Source organism: Perognathus longimembris, chromosome 1 (assembly GCF_023159225.1).
Source record: "Perognathus longimembris pacificus isolate PPM17 chromosome 1, ASM2315922v1, whole genome shotgun sequence".
Lineage (NCBI taxonomy): Eukaryota > Metazoa > Chordata > Mammalia > Rodentia > Heteromyidae > Perognathus > Perognathus longimembris.
The window spans coordinates 5,460,513-5,474,921 of NC_063161.1; the positions used below are offsets into that span (position 1 = coordinate 5,460,513).

The following is a 14,409-nucleotide window of genomic DNA, read 5'->3' on the forward strand; positions in this document are numbered from 1 at the left end:
GAATGTGAGCGGGATTTGGGTCGAAGGCCGTAAACCGATACACCAATCACAGTAGACAATGGAGGTGAAGGGTCAAGCGGATATTCCTAGGAGCTTCCGGTAGCAGGGAAGTGTAGCGGTTATGGCTAAGCATCATCCTGATCTGATATTCTGCCGCAAGCAGGCTGGCGTTGGTGAGAGTGCCCGGCCCTGGGCTGTCCGATCGGGGATGATAGTGGGATGGGGTAGGCGGCGGGTGGGGGGGGGGGGGGCGTTCGGGGTTCACACCTCCTCCTCCGCGGGCTCTTGGCTTGGAGGCGGCCGTCGTCTCGCCGTCTCGGGTATTGTCGGAGCCTCCCGAGCGCGCGCTGCTTGGTGGCCGCGCGTCCGGAAGTTGGAAGCTGGCAGCCGGGGCCGGGCGTCTGGGCCACGGCCGGAGGGACGATCTCTGGTCTGAGATCCGCAGCGGTGGTGGGTTTTGGGGGGGCGGGGGCGCAGGATTTGGTTTGGATAACTATCCTGCAGGACTCGTTAAAGTCGTTGCCACGCTCCCTACCCTCAGCTCGAGGTTGTACTAACTTGCTCGTGAAAACCTTCATTCTAATTGTACTTTTTTTTTTTTTTGCTTTCTTTTATCCTGCAGCCATCGGAAGACTGTGTGAAAAATGTGAGTGCAAACGCTTCCTCCCACACCCTACTATTTCCATGCAGTGTCTGTGGAGCCAGACCGTAGTTTTCAGAGATATCACAAGGAAAAAAAAAATGCCTTTGAGTAGATGTTCCGGGAAGGACGTGAACACCAGGCAGCAACCAAAGGCTCCGTCCATCTTCCCATTCCGGCATGCTCATTTTTAGATTTTGGAAAGAAAGCATTGCTAGTGTAGGGCGCCTCCTAAGGTGGGGAATGCACCACACAGCAACACAAGCACATATTATAGGGATTTGAGATGACAATGGATAGGCCCAAAGTCACTGTCAGAGGAAGACTGGTCCATTTCCCCTTAGGAGGAGAAGGGCAGAGGCCTGGAGGAAGTACTTGCTAATCAACATGGTTCCATTCCCTGTCCTTACAGGTGATGGCAAGTGTGTGATCTGTGACTCCTATGTGCGCCCCTGCACCCTGGTGCGCATTTGTGATGAGTGTAACTATGGATCTTACCAGGGTCGTTGTGTGATCTGTGGAGGTCCTGGAGTCTCCGATGCCTACTATTGTAAAGAGTGCACCATCCAGGAGAAGGATGTGAGTGTGGACAGAATTTTCCATCTGACCTTTTCTCCTTGTATTTCGTAATGCTTTGCCATCCACAGCAATCTCCTCGTCTGTGGAGATTAAAATGTTTGGCTAATCACACCTAGGCTATAATTTCTTCTTCTGAGTTCTCTGAGCCAAACAGTGTAGCCCAATAAAAGGCTACATCAAGGGTAAAAATGCAAATGAAGCAAATCTTTCTCAACACTAGTAATTTGGAGAGCCCTCTCTATTTCTTTGATGTCTCTGTGTGGTGTTTTTTTAAGTGGGTTTTTTTTTTTTTTGGCCAGTCCTGGGGCTTGAACTTAGGGCCTGAGCACTGTCCCTGGCTTCTTTTCACTCAAGGGTAGTAGCACACTACCACTTGAGCCACTGCACCACTTCAGGCCTTTTCTGTTTATGTGGTGCTGAGGACTCTAACTCAAGGCTTCATGCATGCAAGGCAAGCACTCTACGGCCAAGCCATATTCCCAGCCCATCTTGATATTTTGTGCACGTGTGCTAGTACTAGAGCTTGAACTTAGGACCAGGGTGCTGCCCCTGAGCTTTGTTGCTCAAGGCTAGCCTTGAGCCACAGCTCCACTTCTGACTTTAGGGATAAGAGTTTTCACAGCCTTTCCTGCCTGAACTAGCTTTGAACCACTGTCCTCAGATCTGTCTCCTGAGTAAGCTAGGATTACAGATGAGAGCCGATGTCTTACTCTGGCTCTGTGATTATTCTTATTCAGGGTCTTATTCAGAAATTAGATCCTGCATTTGGTATATAATGGCTACTCTATCTTTAATGTTCTCCCCTCTTTTCCTGTCTGTCTCAGTCTGTCTCCGTGGATAGCCTAGGCTGGCCTTGTTTTTGTGATCTGACTCACACACACACACCCCACCCCCAGTTGCTAGTATTACAAGTGTGTGCCACAACATGCAGCTTAGTTCTCTTCAATCTACCATCATTAAAGACTGTTTAAGTATGAAACATTAGGTTTGGGGTAGTTCTCCTTGCTTTCAACGTTGGGTGTTTAAAGAATTCCTTTATGTAGTAATGTAGTATTACAAAAATTGAGGATGGGTCTTCGTTTTTGTCTTTTAACATTGTGTACACGACTGCCTAGTTAGTATCATCCAACTCCCTGAGCCAAAGGCTTCTAGAGATACCAGGGAATGGTTTAGACTTTGGCCTTAGATTTATACCGGCAGCCAGGTTTCTGAGGGATGACCATGAATAATCAGCTTTATGTGTGTCTGTGTTGAGACTGGGGCTTGAACTCAGGGCTTTCTCCCTTTTTTTTCCCCCCCATTAAGGCTGTCACTCTACAACTGAGCCGACTTTCTGTTTCTGGTTGTTTGCTGGTTAACTGGAGATAAGTCTCTCAAATTTGTCTGCCTGAGCTGGCTTTGAACTTCTACCTGGGCTGGCTTTGAACTGTGGTCCTCAGTCTCCTGAGCAGACAGGATTACAGGCATGAGCCACTGGTGCCTGGCAAGCTTATTATTCTGTGACAGACTATGAGGAATTGTATGTAGCCTACTAGGCTAATAGAGAGTATAGGCTTGCCTAATCTAGCATGAGGGAAAATATATGTTTATATTCCATGAGCAGAGTACAGGTAATTTGTTGATGCTATCTCTCTTATTCCTCACTGTAACTTTGTTAAATAGGGGGTTGTTATTATTTTTTGGGGGGTCATTATTATTGTTGTTGCCCCCCTTTTCTTGGTGGTGGTGTATTTAATTTGATTGTCAAAGTGATAGACAGAGGGGTTACACTTACATATGTAAGTACATTTGTCAAACTTGTTGCCCCTTCCTCGTTTTTCTCCCACTTTCCCTCCCCCCAGCCCCTCCTCCCTACTGTCCCCATTTTTACAGTCCTCCTAGCTATGAGTGACAAACCAGGCTGTGTAGTTGCACCTGTTAGTGTCCATATTACATCATACTAGACTTCCTAAATCCTCTGGGTTTGTGCCTGTGAGAGGAGAAACAGCGCAATCACCTCAGCAGTCTCTCATTTTGACGCTGCCTGCCCCCAGTACATGAGCCAGGTGGGACTGTGTGTCGGTCTGTCTGTTTACTTAGGATCTCCTGTGTAATCCCAGTTGGACTTCAATTCTTGCCTAGGCCTGCAGAGTGCTAGGATAACAGGCATCTACCATCTTGTCACACTTCTTACACTATTACATCTTGTGTTTAGGACAATAAGAAAGGCCAAAGATGAAGTACCAAAACCTAATTTCAGTTTGTGGTTTGTACCCTCTCCTGTTCTAAACGCCTTGCATTTCTTTACCTTGGGTTAGATCATATTCTGATTTCCTCCAGTGTGGTTCTAGTTCACCAAGTAGGCTATACTCCTGTAAGGGAAGGGATTTGGTTTCTTGTATTTGTCTCTTTTCTGGCTCTCAGTACAATCCCTGACTTGCAGTTCAAGTATGCTGCATGGTTCAGGTTCACAGGAGTTCTCTCCCCCTTCTCCTCAACAGACACATAGGAACATAGTATTGTGTGTAATTATTTACAGTGCACTAGCTGTAACGAGAAGATACAAGCAATTCTTTCAATTCTTTTTGTTATTGTCGTCGTGGGGCTTAAAGAGCCTGGGTGCTGTCCTTGAGCTTTTCAGCTCAAGGCTAGGTCTCTACCACTCTGAGCCACAGCACTACTTCTGGTTTGCTTGTTATTGGAGATAAGAGTCTCACAGACTTTGCTGCCTGGGTTGGCTTCAAACCATTGATCCTCAGATCTCAGCCTCCTGAGTAGCTAGGATTACAAGCATGAGACACTGGTGCCCAGCTACAAGCAATTCTTCAACTACCTGAAGAGTGTTTTCAGGACAGACTTGACTGAACTCTTACATCTTTATAGTGAGTACCTGGCTGGCATAAGCCTGCAAGCAGAGAATGCCTAGTAAATGTTTTTCGGTATCTGGTTTGTCGGCACGTCACGGGTGACCTGATACCTTTGAATCCTTCTGCCGCATTCTGTCCCTGCAAATTAGTCTAGATGTCACTTCCCCCACTTCCCATTATACGGGAGGGTTCTGAAGATATTTGAGAAGGCTTGTGGCTTACATTTACTCGGCACTACTTTCCAGGGGACACAGCACAGTCGGTGACATGATCCAGCCTCTTGTCCTTGCTGATCACCACATAGATTAAGTGCCCAACATTCTTTTTTTTCCTATGTGGTAATCTTCCCTCAACACAAGCACCTCCCATCATTGTTCTCTTCCTGCAGCTTTCATAATTGATAAGAAAATGAGGCCAGTAAGCTAAGCCAGGTGTCCTCCTTTATAGTTTTTCAAGCTTTGAAGAATCAGGGATGCTAGCTGTGACACCGCAGAACAGTTTGTAGCTTCTCAGTTCATCAGCATTTTAATCATCTTCCTACATCTCCCAAGCAGAAAATAAGAAAACTAAAAGTCATATTTATGGGAGGGGGTGTTGTTTTTTAATTCTCCCCTTCTGGTACTAGTGATTGAACTCAAGAGTCTCAGGTAATCTTTTTAGAGTTCTCCTGAATTCTGTGTGATACAGACAGGACAACTAAGGTTTACAAATGGGATGGCAAGCTTGCACTCCCATGTCTAGCTTTTTATTGGTTGAGATGGAATCGTACTTTTTTGCCCATGTAAAAACGAATCCTCCCAATCTCAGCCTCCTAAGGAGCCAGAATTATAGATACCTCTTGGCCCCCCTGGGGAGGGACTGGAGTGTCGCTCAGGTGGTAGAAACACCAGCCTAGCAAGCCTTGAGTTTAGTCCCCAATACCACTAAAAGAAAAAAGAGGGGGCTGGGAATATGGCCTAGTGGCAAGAGTGCTTGCCTCGTATACGTGAAGCCCTGGGTTCGATTCCCCAGCACCACATATATAGAAAACAGCCAGAAGTGGCGCTGTGGCTCAAGTGGTAGAGTGCTAGCCTTGAGCAAAAAGAAGCCAGGGACAGTGCTCAGGCCCTGAGCCCAAGGCCCAGGACTGGCAAAAAAAAAAAAAAAAAGAAAGAAAGAAAAATGAGACGGGCACTGGTGACTCACATTTGTAGTACTAGTTCCTCAGGAGGCTGAGTTCTAAAGATTGCAGTTCAAAGCCAGCCCTGGCAGGAAAGTTTGTGAGACTTATCTCCAATTAACCACCAGAAAACCAGAAGTGGAATAGGGCCTAAAGTGATAGAATGCTACCCTTAACACAAAACAGCTCAGGGGGGGGCTGGGAATATGGCCTAGTGGCAAGAGTGCTTGCCTCCTATACATGAGGCCCTGGGTTCGATTCCTCAGCACCACATATACAGAAAATGGCCAGAAGTGGCGCTGTGGCTCAAGTGGCAGAGTGCTAGCCTTGAGCAAAAAAGAATCCAGGGACAGTGCTCAGGCCCTGAGTTCACAGCCTAGGACTGGCCAAAAAAAAAAAAACAAAAACAGCTCAGGGGCAATGCCCAAGTCCTGAATTTAAACCCCACGACTGACCAAAAAAGATTAAAAAGACACCAAACAAAGACAAAAAGCAACATTCATGTCTTGACTTTGCTGCTATAATGCAACATGTAGCTTTGTGAAAATTTAATTTTTACAAAAGGAAGAAATCAGTAGTCTCAAGCAAGCAGTGCTTTTATTGAAAGCTAGGTACTTGAAAGTTTAATTTAAAGTTTCAATAAGGGAGAGTGGAGGATTGCGTTTGATTGGAATATATTGTGTACATTTATAGAAATGTCTCAATGTGATCTGTGATATTACTGTTAGCTAATTAAAACTAAAGCTTCAGGTAGAATATGTAATACTGTTAATTTTCCAAACGTATAGTGTATTTTTTTCATCATTGATATTTATTTTTTATTTTTTTGCCAGTCCTGGCCCTTGGACTCAGGGCCTGAGCACTGTCCCTGGCTTCCTTTTGCTCAAGGCTAACACTCTGCCACTTGAGCCACAGCACCACTTCTGGCCGTTTTCTATATATGTGGTACTTGGGAATCGAACCCAGGGCTTCATGTATACGAAGCAAGCGCTCTTGCCACTAGGCCATATTCCCAGCCCGTCATCATTGATATTTATTAACAGTTGTGGAGAAAATGACTTTTCATTAGCCAAAGAAGGGAACATCCCCCTACCCCCCATGTCAAATAACAAGCCCCGCATGGTTTAACACAGCTGTAGTATTACCTATGCAGCAGGCAGGACGATCTTAGTTTGCTGGCCTAGGCTAAAATCAGACCCTATCTGAAAAATAATCCAAAATAACAACAACAAAAAAACAAACAGCTGGAGTTGGTTCAAGTGGTAGAGGACCTGAGTCCAGGCTTTTGAGTTCAGGTCCTCAGTATCTCTAAACAGAAAGAAATCTACCAGATCGTCAATCCTCCATATAACATCACATTTCATAGAGTCTCATCTCCAAATCAGATAAAAGTAGTATACAAGGTTCCATCCCGGAGGGATTCAGTCAGAGCAAGTTAAAGTCAGTACTTTCTAACATTTTCAAGAAAAAAAAGAAATCTGCCAGGTCCCACTGGCTCACACCTGTAATCCCAGCTACTCAGGAGGCCAAGATCCTGAAATTCAAAACCAGGAAAGTCTGTGAGACCTTTTTTTTTTCTTGCAAGTCCTTGGGGCTTGAACTCAGGGCCTGAGCACTGTCCCTGCCTTCTTTTTGCTCAAGGCTAGCACTCTGCCACCTGAGCCACAGCGCCACTTCTGGCCATTTTCTGTTTATATGGTGCTGGGGAATCGAACCCAGGGCTTCATATATATGAGGCAAGCACTCTACCACTGGGCCATATCCCCAGCCCCCCCCCCCCCCAAAGATTCTTACCGCCAATGAACCACAAAAATTGGAGGAGTGGCTCAACTGGCAGAGCCTCTGCTTGGAGTGAGAAAGGTAAGGGAGAGCATGAAGCCCTGGTAGAGGCGAGCACTCTACCACTAGGCCACATTCCCAGCCCCTGTGAGACTCTTACCTCAGTAAACGACCAAAAAGCCCCAAATGGAGCTATGGCTCCAGTGGTAGAGCACTATCCTTGAGCCCAAAAGCTCAGGGACAGTACCCAGGCCCAAGAAATGAGGGAGGGAGGGAGGGAGAGAAGGAAGGAAGAAAATGTTCTTAACTTTAAAACATCCTTCCATCTTGAGCCATTCTCCAGTGTTTCGTCCTTTCCTTTTGCTAGGGTGCTATGCAGGCTGTCTGTCTTGGAGCCCTGCCTCTAGCCTTTTGTGGTAGTGGTTACTTTTGAGATAGGTATCGCTTTTTGCCTAGGCCCACACCTGTGTCCTGATTAGCCCTATTTTCTGCTTGCCACCATATCTGGAGTGGTGGGCATATGCCCCGGCGTCTGGCTTCCCTAAGCTCCCCTCCTAAACATCTTCCCGACCTGCCTTCTCTTTGTATTGTTGTCTAGTAGTAGTATTATCTTGTGTTAATTATACACAGCATTTCATCTTTTCATTGTCACATGTTTACAGTAAGTGCCCGTCAGTCTCACCCCTGAACCATTTTATGCTTGTCATTCTCTGAGATGCGTTCTAGCCTCACACTCCATGATGTGGCTTTAATCAGAGAATGAGGGTGAAATAACATTTCAGGGGTTCACCTGGCCTGTAATCCTAGCTATTCAGGAGGCTGAGATCTAAGGATCAACGTTCAAAGCCAGCCTGGGCAGAAAAGTCCATGAGACTCTTAATTTCCAATTAACCACTAGAAAATGTAGGTGTAGCTCAAAGTGATAGAACACAATCCTTGAGCAAAAAAAAGAGCTTAGGGACAGCACTCAAGCCTCGAGTTCAAGCCCCATAACTGACAAAAAATATTCCGAATGGAGCCAGGAAGAGGTGCCGTGGGTGGGGGTGGGGGTGGGGGTGGGGGTGGGGGTGGGCAGTTCTGGCACTTGAATTCAGAACCTCCCGTTCTCCCTCAGAGTTGCTGTTATACCGCTTGAACCGGGCCTTCGGTTCCAGCTGTTTGCTGGCTAATTGAAGATTAGAGTTGCAGATTTGTCTGCCCAGCCTGGCTCCAAACCACAATTTTCAAATCTCAGCTTACTGAATAGCTAGTACTATAGACATGACCTACTGGCACCCAGCAAACAAAGTGCTGGGGATTTGAACTCAGGTACAAGCTCCATAGGCAAGGGCTTTATGACCTCAGCCACATTAAGCCCTCCTCCCCTTTTCTTTTACTTTCTAATTTTTGTGTCCGCTTTGATCCTTTGTGTTTGTTTGTTTGCCTGCCAGGACTAGGGCTTGCTCCCTGGGTGCTTTTACACTCAATGTTGGTGCCCTACTACTTGAGCACCATCAGCTTTTTGCCGGATAACTAGAAATAAGAGTCTACGGGGCTGGGAATATGGCCTACTGGTAGAGTGCTTGCCTTGTGTACATGAAGCCGTGGGTTCGATTCCTCAGCACCACATATATAGAAAAGGCCAGTAGTGGAGCTGTGGCTCAAGTGGCAGAGTGCTAGCCTTGAGCAAAAAAGAATCCAGGGACAGTGCTCAGGCCCTGAGTCCAAGGCCCAGGACTGGCAAAAAAAAAAAAAAAAAAAAAGAGTTCTATGGACTTCTTTCTCCAGGTTGACTTTGAACTGGGATACTCAGAGCCTTCTGAGCAACGAGGGTTACAGGCATGAGCCACCAATGCCCAGCTCAGATTTTTATCTTAAATCATCCTTTAGTCAAGCTCAAAGACTTAACGAACTCTTCTGTTCTACTTTCCAGAGAGATGGTTGCCCAAAGATTGTCAATTTGGGGAGCTCTAAGACAGATCTGTTCTATGAACGTAAAAAATATGGCTTCAAGAAGAGGTGATTGGCGGGTGAGCCCAGCCTCCCGCCATGGAGCTACTGCAGCTGCCAGAAAAGACATCCACCCCCCAGCAGAAAGGAGCGAAGCCCGGCATCACCAAAACTGCCTGTTGACGCATTGGCACTTGCCAGCCTCCCCACCCCGCCACCCCACCCCACCCGCACCCAGATGGGTGGGGATGGAGTAAGATTCTTCAGAGAGCCGTCTGACAGACGATCAGAAGTTGATAGGTTCGTGGGTTTTCTTGAATGCAAGAACCAAGCTCTGTTCTCCACGTCGCTATATTCTCTCTACACCGAGACTCAAACAAGAATGTCCTTTCAGACTTCTCTCTGAGGAATTGGGGTGAAGCCACCCCCCAGTGAAAAGCGTGTCCTGGTAGCCCCATGGATGGCACTTGTCCTTAATGGCCCTCTGTGTGGCGGGGCGCCATGGGACACCAAATGTGACGTGAGCTTTTGATCTGGTAACGCTCACCAGGTGGTGCTGGTTTCAGGTTATTTTTCTGCTGCGAAATTGGAAACCCTTTCTGTTGCTATTGTTTTAATAAAGTTGGTGTTTATTTTCTGGTAGTCAGTCCTTGAACTTCAGGAATCTCTGACTCATCTAGGAATTGATGGCTCACAATAGAGATGGAGCCCCCCGGTTCTCTGGCTTAGAAGAAGAAACTCACCCAGTGGAGATAAGTCATTCTGGTTATTTTTGTTGCTTGGTTAAATTCATGGATACACGCGTTGAGCTCAAGTTTTCTTTGAGAAATTGTTTTTCAGAACTGGGGTGTGAACTCCGCCTCATCTTCCTGCTGAGGCCCGCCACCACGTGAACCCCCTTGACCCTGTTTTTGCACTGGTGATTTTGACATAGGGTCATTGCCTGGACCACAGCTGTATTTTACATTTCCCCGCTATACTTGGACAATAGGAGCATGCCACTGTGCCCAAATATTGGTTGACAGGGGACCTCACATGTGTACTTAGACTGGCCTCGAACTGCCATCCTCCTCCCAAAGGGAGGGTTACTGACAGCCACTGTACCAGGTTGAGAATTTTTGTGTACATGTCCCAATTCTGGGACGTGAACTCCCAGAGTCTCCCTTGGGTTTCCTGCTCATGGCTTGCACACTACCACTTCAACCAGGCTTCCATTAATTTTTGCTGGTTGGTCGGAGCTGAAGTCTTACAGACTTTTCTTCTTTGTGGCTTGGCTTTGAACTGTAATCCTTAATGTCTCAGCCTCTTGAGTAGCTAGGATTACAGGAGTGAGCCACTAGTGCCTGGTTGCCTTTAGTTTTCAGATAGGGTCTTCCTTTATGCAGACCTTGGTTATGATCCTCTTGTGCTTCCTATTGTTGCTGGGACGCCAGGCATGTGCCACTACACTCGGACAGAATGAGATGGAACCTTTCAAACTTTTATCCCCAAACTGGCCTCAAACCACAATCCCCCAGTCTCCCTCTCGCAAGTCGCTAGGATTATAGGCTTGAGCCACCACACCTGGTAATGCGTTTTATTTTTTTATCTGTTGGTTTCTCTAAAGTGCTGCTCCCCACCCTGTCTTGCTGAGCTACCTCCTACTCATCCTTCCGACCTGAGCCAAATATGTCCTCAGATGTCTCCAACCCACAATCTTAACTTCCCTTTGTACTCCCACATGGCATCCTAAGTGTGCTCTGCAAATGATTCTGACTAGCTTCTCTGAGGCTGGGTTCTGCCCAGCAGAGCCCAAGTGTTCAGTGTTGAATGAAGAACGAGGCAAGGAAACCAGAGAATAAACAGCTTTGAAAGATACCAAGTGGGGAAGGTAGACAGAACATTTGTCGGGAGGACACAACTCCAGGAAGAGTCGTGAGCCCGGTGATGTGTTTGGGAAGCTCTGGAAAGTTCTAAAGCATCAGGTGGAGTCAACGTAAAGTCATTTTCAGATTGTAATTAAAAGCCAGGTGTGATTCATGCCACCTAGCTACGGAAGAGGCTTGAGATCTGAGAATCTAGATTCCAAGCTAATGCAAGCACAAATGTCTGTGAGGCTTTATTTCCAATTAATCAAATATCCAGAAGGGAAAAAAAATTATAGTTGCCTTTGTGTTGGTGTGTACGTGAATTTAAATGTTTTGTAGTTTTACACACACATGCACACTAAATAGAGTTGCGTTTTTTTTTTCTGGAGGTGTATGGTATCAAGCCCAGGGCTTATATGCACATACTAAGCAAGTACCTCCAAGCTGAGATCGCCTTCTGTTGCTTAATAACCACCTGATCATAATTACTGGTGTTCCTTTCCATTTTTGAAATAAGCACTGCTGCCTTGCCTGCCTAGGTGTAGGTGAGATAATAGAACTCATAGATCTGAGAAACCTGTTCTGTTTCTTGAATGTATGATTAGTATTCCTATTATTGTATTTGTACTCTGAACATGCATGGCCATCTAATCCTTTAAATATTGCTTTTTTTCCCCCCCTCCCAGACAGGGTCCCAAAACTGACCTCCAACTTAGGTCCTTCTGCCTTAGCCTCTGAAGGGTACATGTGGTGCTGGGGAATTGAACCCAGGGCCTCATGCATACGAGGCAAGCACTCTTGCCACTAGGCCATATCCCCAGCCCCACACCTGTAATTCTTGCTACCGAGGAGGCTGTGATCTGATTATTGCAATTTGAAGTCAGCCTAAGCAGGAAAAGTCCAAAAGCCTCTTAACTCCTGCTAACCACAAAAAGCCAGAAGTGGTGCTGTGGCTTAAGTGATAGAGCACTAGTCTTAAGCAAAAGAGCTCAAGGACAGTTCCCAAGCACCAAGCTCAAGCCCCAGTACCAGCCTTATATTAAAGTTCTTGTGGATGGGTGTTGGTAGCTCAAGCCTATAATCCTAGCTACTTAGGAGACTGAGGTCTGAGGATAGTGGTTCAAGGCCAGCCAGGGCAGGGAAGTCCATGAGACTCTTACCTCAAGTTAACCACCAAAAAGTACGAAGTGGAGGTGTGACTCAAGTGGTAGAGTGCTGGCTTTGAGTGAAAATGCTAAGGAGCAGCACACACACACACACACACACACACACACACACACACACACACACACCATTTGGCCCCAGCAGCCACTTTCCCAAAGCCTGTTTCTGTTGTGGCTGTGTGCTCCTGCCCAGCTACAGAAGCACATTTGAAGAATCAAACTACAGACGATTTTCCTAGATAACTTCAATAACACATAACTTCAATGAAACAATACAAAACTTTCCCCCTGATTTTCTGTGTGTGTGTGTGTGTTAGTGACTCATCCTGAGTTAATTGGAGTGACCCTGAAGTCACTGGCCCTAAACACCTAGCATAACTTTACTCAGAGACCGAGGAGTTGCTTCTCCCCCACCCCACCCCCTGCACTGGGTTGCTCCCAAAAGTATTTTGAAGGTGTGTACCTTTACAACATATGATTATTCAAAGTGGGAGGTGAATGTGGAATGCTTGAGTAGGAATTCATCTCACAATTATGCCCTGACAAGATCAAATCCATGCTGGGGTAGGGAAGAAAAAAAAATCCTCACTACATGATAAATCAGGACATCTGCAGTTAAGGAAAGAGTTGGTCACCTCCCCCCCCCCCCACTATTATATCCTAACCCTTTACCCAGAGCTCCAGGTCGGCAAGACCTCGGGTTTTAGTGGTACTACTCAAGGCCTGTGCTTCCAGGACTGCAGGAGAGATTCAAACACACGCAGGAACCCGCAGAGACGTCCTCTCAAAGGATTCAACCCATCCTCACCCTGCGCGGAATGGTAGCAGACGTCTACCTCCTACCTGCTAGTAGGTACACCATCCCTTCTTCCCCAGAGACAGCTCATTCAGCCCTCTCTCACCTTTCCATGACCGCCTCTAACTAATGACTACAAGTACCAACATGCCTTGCGCATAGCACACGCTACCTAGCGCCCACTCCTAGTGGCTGCACCCACGGCCCAATCAGACGCCGCCCCGCCCCACGCGCCGACCAATCAGAGGGCTGTTGCTACCCCGTTAGTCAATTTTTAGCTGTGAGGGCGGTGCAGCCGGGCGGTGGGGTGGTCTCACTGCCAAGGTGGAACGCGCAGGCGGGGAGGGGAGAAAGAAGAGGAGGGTGGAGCCGGGAATGGCCGAGGGGGCGTGTGCGTGACGTAGTGCCACTCGCTGACGCACGAAGCAAGTAGTCCCTGGGGGGTGCCCGGGGCGGGAGCCTCCGCTCGCGTGTGGGGGCGGAGGGCTCTGGGCTCGGCGTCCCCATGGAGTTTGCCCTCCAGCTTGGCGTCTCTCTCCTGCAGTCGGGGGGAGCGTCCGTAGAACCTCCCGCCGCCTTTGCCCTTTGCCTCCCCCACCCCACACCCCCCCCAAAAAAAAGTGTGCGTGGAAAATAGGATGCAAACTGTCACCGAAAACTTTGCAGCCCTCTCCACCCCACGTGGGTCCCGAGGCCGCCGTGGGGCCGCCACGGTCCAGGAGAGAAACCCGGGGAGGCGGGGAACCGGCGAAGGCACACTCGGCATGGGCCGGTGTCCCGCGAAAGACCCGCGTCCCCGCGCCCGGCCAGGGACCCCAGCCGCGCCCCGGCCCTCCCCACCCCTCCGCCGGGCTGCGCTCCGCCCTGTCTCCCGGGCCGAGCGGCCAAGGTCCAGCGCGTGGTCCCGGGCCGTGGCCTGGCGCGCCCGTGCGTGACTCAGCCCGCCTGGCCTCACCAACCGACACGTGGTTAAGGGTGCCAGGCCGCCCCGCCCCGCCCGGGTGGCCGCGGGGCTGCTGCTGGACGACCTGTGGTTCCTTTGTACCCCGTGCGGGGATCTCTAGCTTGGAAGAGCGGCCCCGCACACGCGCGTGACACCGCCTCCCGCCTTCTCCCGGGGAACCCAGGCGCCGGGGCGGAGAGGGGACCGATTAATCGCGGTGCTCGGTTCCTTTCCCTGGCTTTCCGGCTCCCTCCGGGTCTGCACATCCTCTCGCACCAGGGGCCCCAGGCCCCAGGCCGCCCCCTCGCCCTCCCTCCGAGGTTAATAAGCCCCACGACAGAGGTGCGCTGTGGCAGCGCTCGGAACACCAGCGCCGACTTGAATTCGTGCCCGCAACGTGGGCGCCGCAGGGCAGACCTGGCGGGCGGTTCCAGCGGGGAGTGTGCGGGGCGGAGATGGCCCCCACGACATTCACCCCCTCCAATGCGGCCAGGGCAATGGCCACGGCGCCCCTGGACGGCCCCCGATCGCCCACTGCGCCCCTGGACGGCCCCGGCCCTCTCCGAGCTCGGGCCTCCTGGGGAAGCAGCTATCGTGGAGCCTGGGGGTCTGGAGAAGGCCCAGCAGCCCTCCGTGAGAGGACGGGAAAGGGGAAAGCCTCGCCGGCGGCGGCACGGAGGCGCCGGGAGGGCGGCCCCAGGGCGGGGTCGGACGGTCCCGGGCGCCCC

The 14,409-nt window shown here is 49.2% G+C and overlaps 1 protein-coding gene across 1 annotated transcript; it reads left to right on the forward strand.

The window, feature by feature from the left end:
- Window positions 1-53: 53 nt before the first annotated feature.
- On the forward strand, window positions 54-9,574 carry Phf5a (PHD finger protein 5A). Its single transcript, XM_048354748.1, has 4 exons — window positions 54-173; window positions 623-646; window positions 1,053-1,219; window positions 8,916-9,574. Exons 1-4 carry the CDS (start codon window positions 122-124, stop codon window positions 9,003-9,005), a joined length of 333 nt encoding a protein of 110 aa, XP_048210705.1. The 5' UTR covers window positions 54-121; the 3' UTR covers window positions 9,006-9,574.
- Window positions 9,575-14,409: the final 4,835 nt, after the last annotated feature.

Coding starts and splice junctions, on each gene's coding strand:
- Phf5a (XM_048354748.1), top strand. CDS start 122: ATGGCTAAGCATCATCCTGATCTGATATTCTGCCGCAAGCAGGCTGGC. Junction 174..622: donor CCGCAAGCAGGCTGGCGTTG/GTGAGAGTGCCC, acceptor TTTATCCTGCAG/CCATCGGAAGACTGTGTGAA. Junction 1,220..8,915: donor GCACCATCCAGGAGAAGGAT/GTGAGTGTGGAC, acceptor TCTACTTTCCAG/AGAGATGGTTGCCCAAAGAT.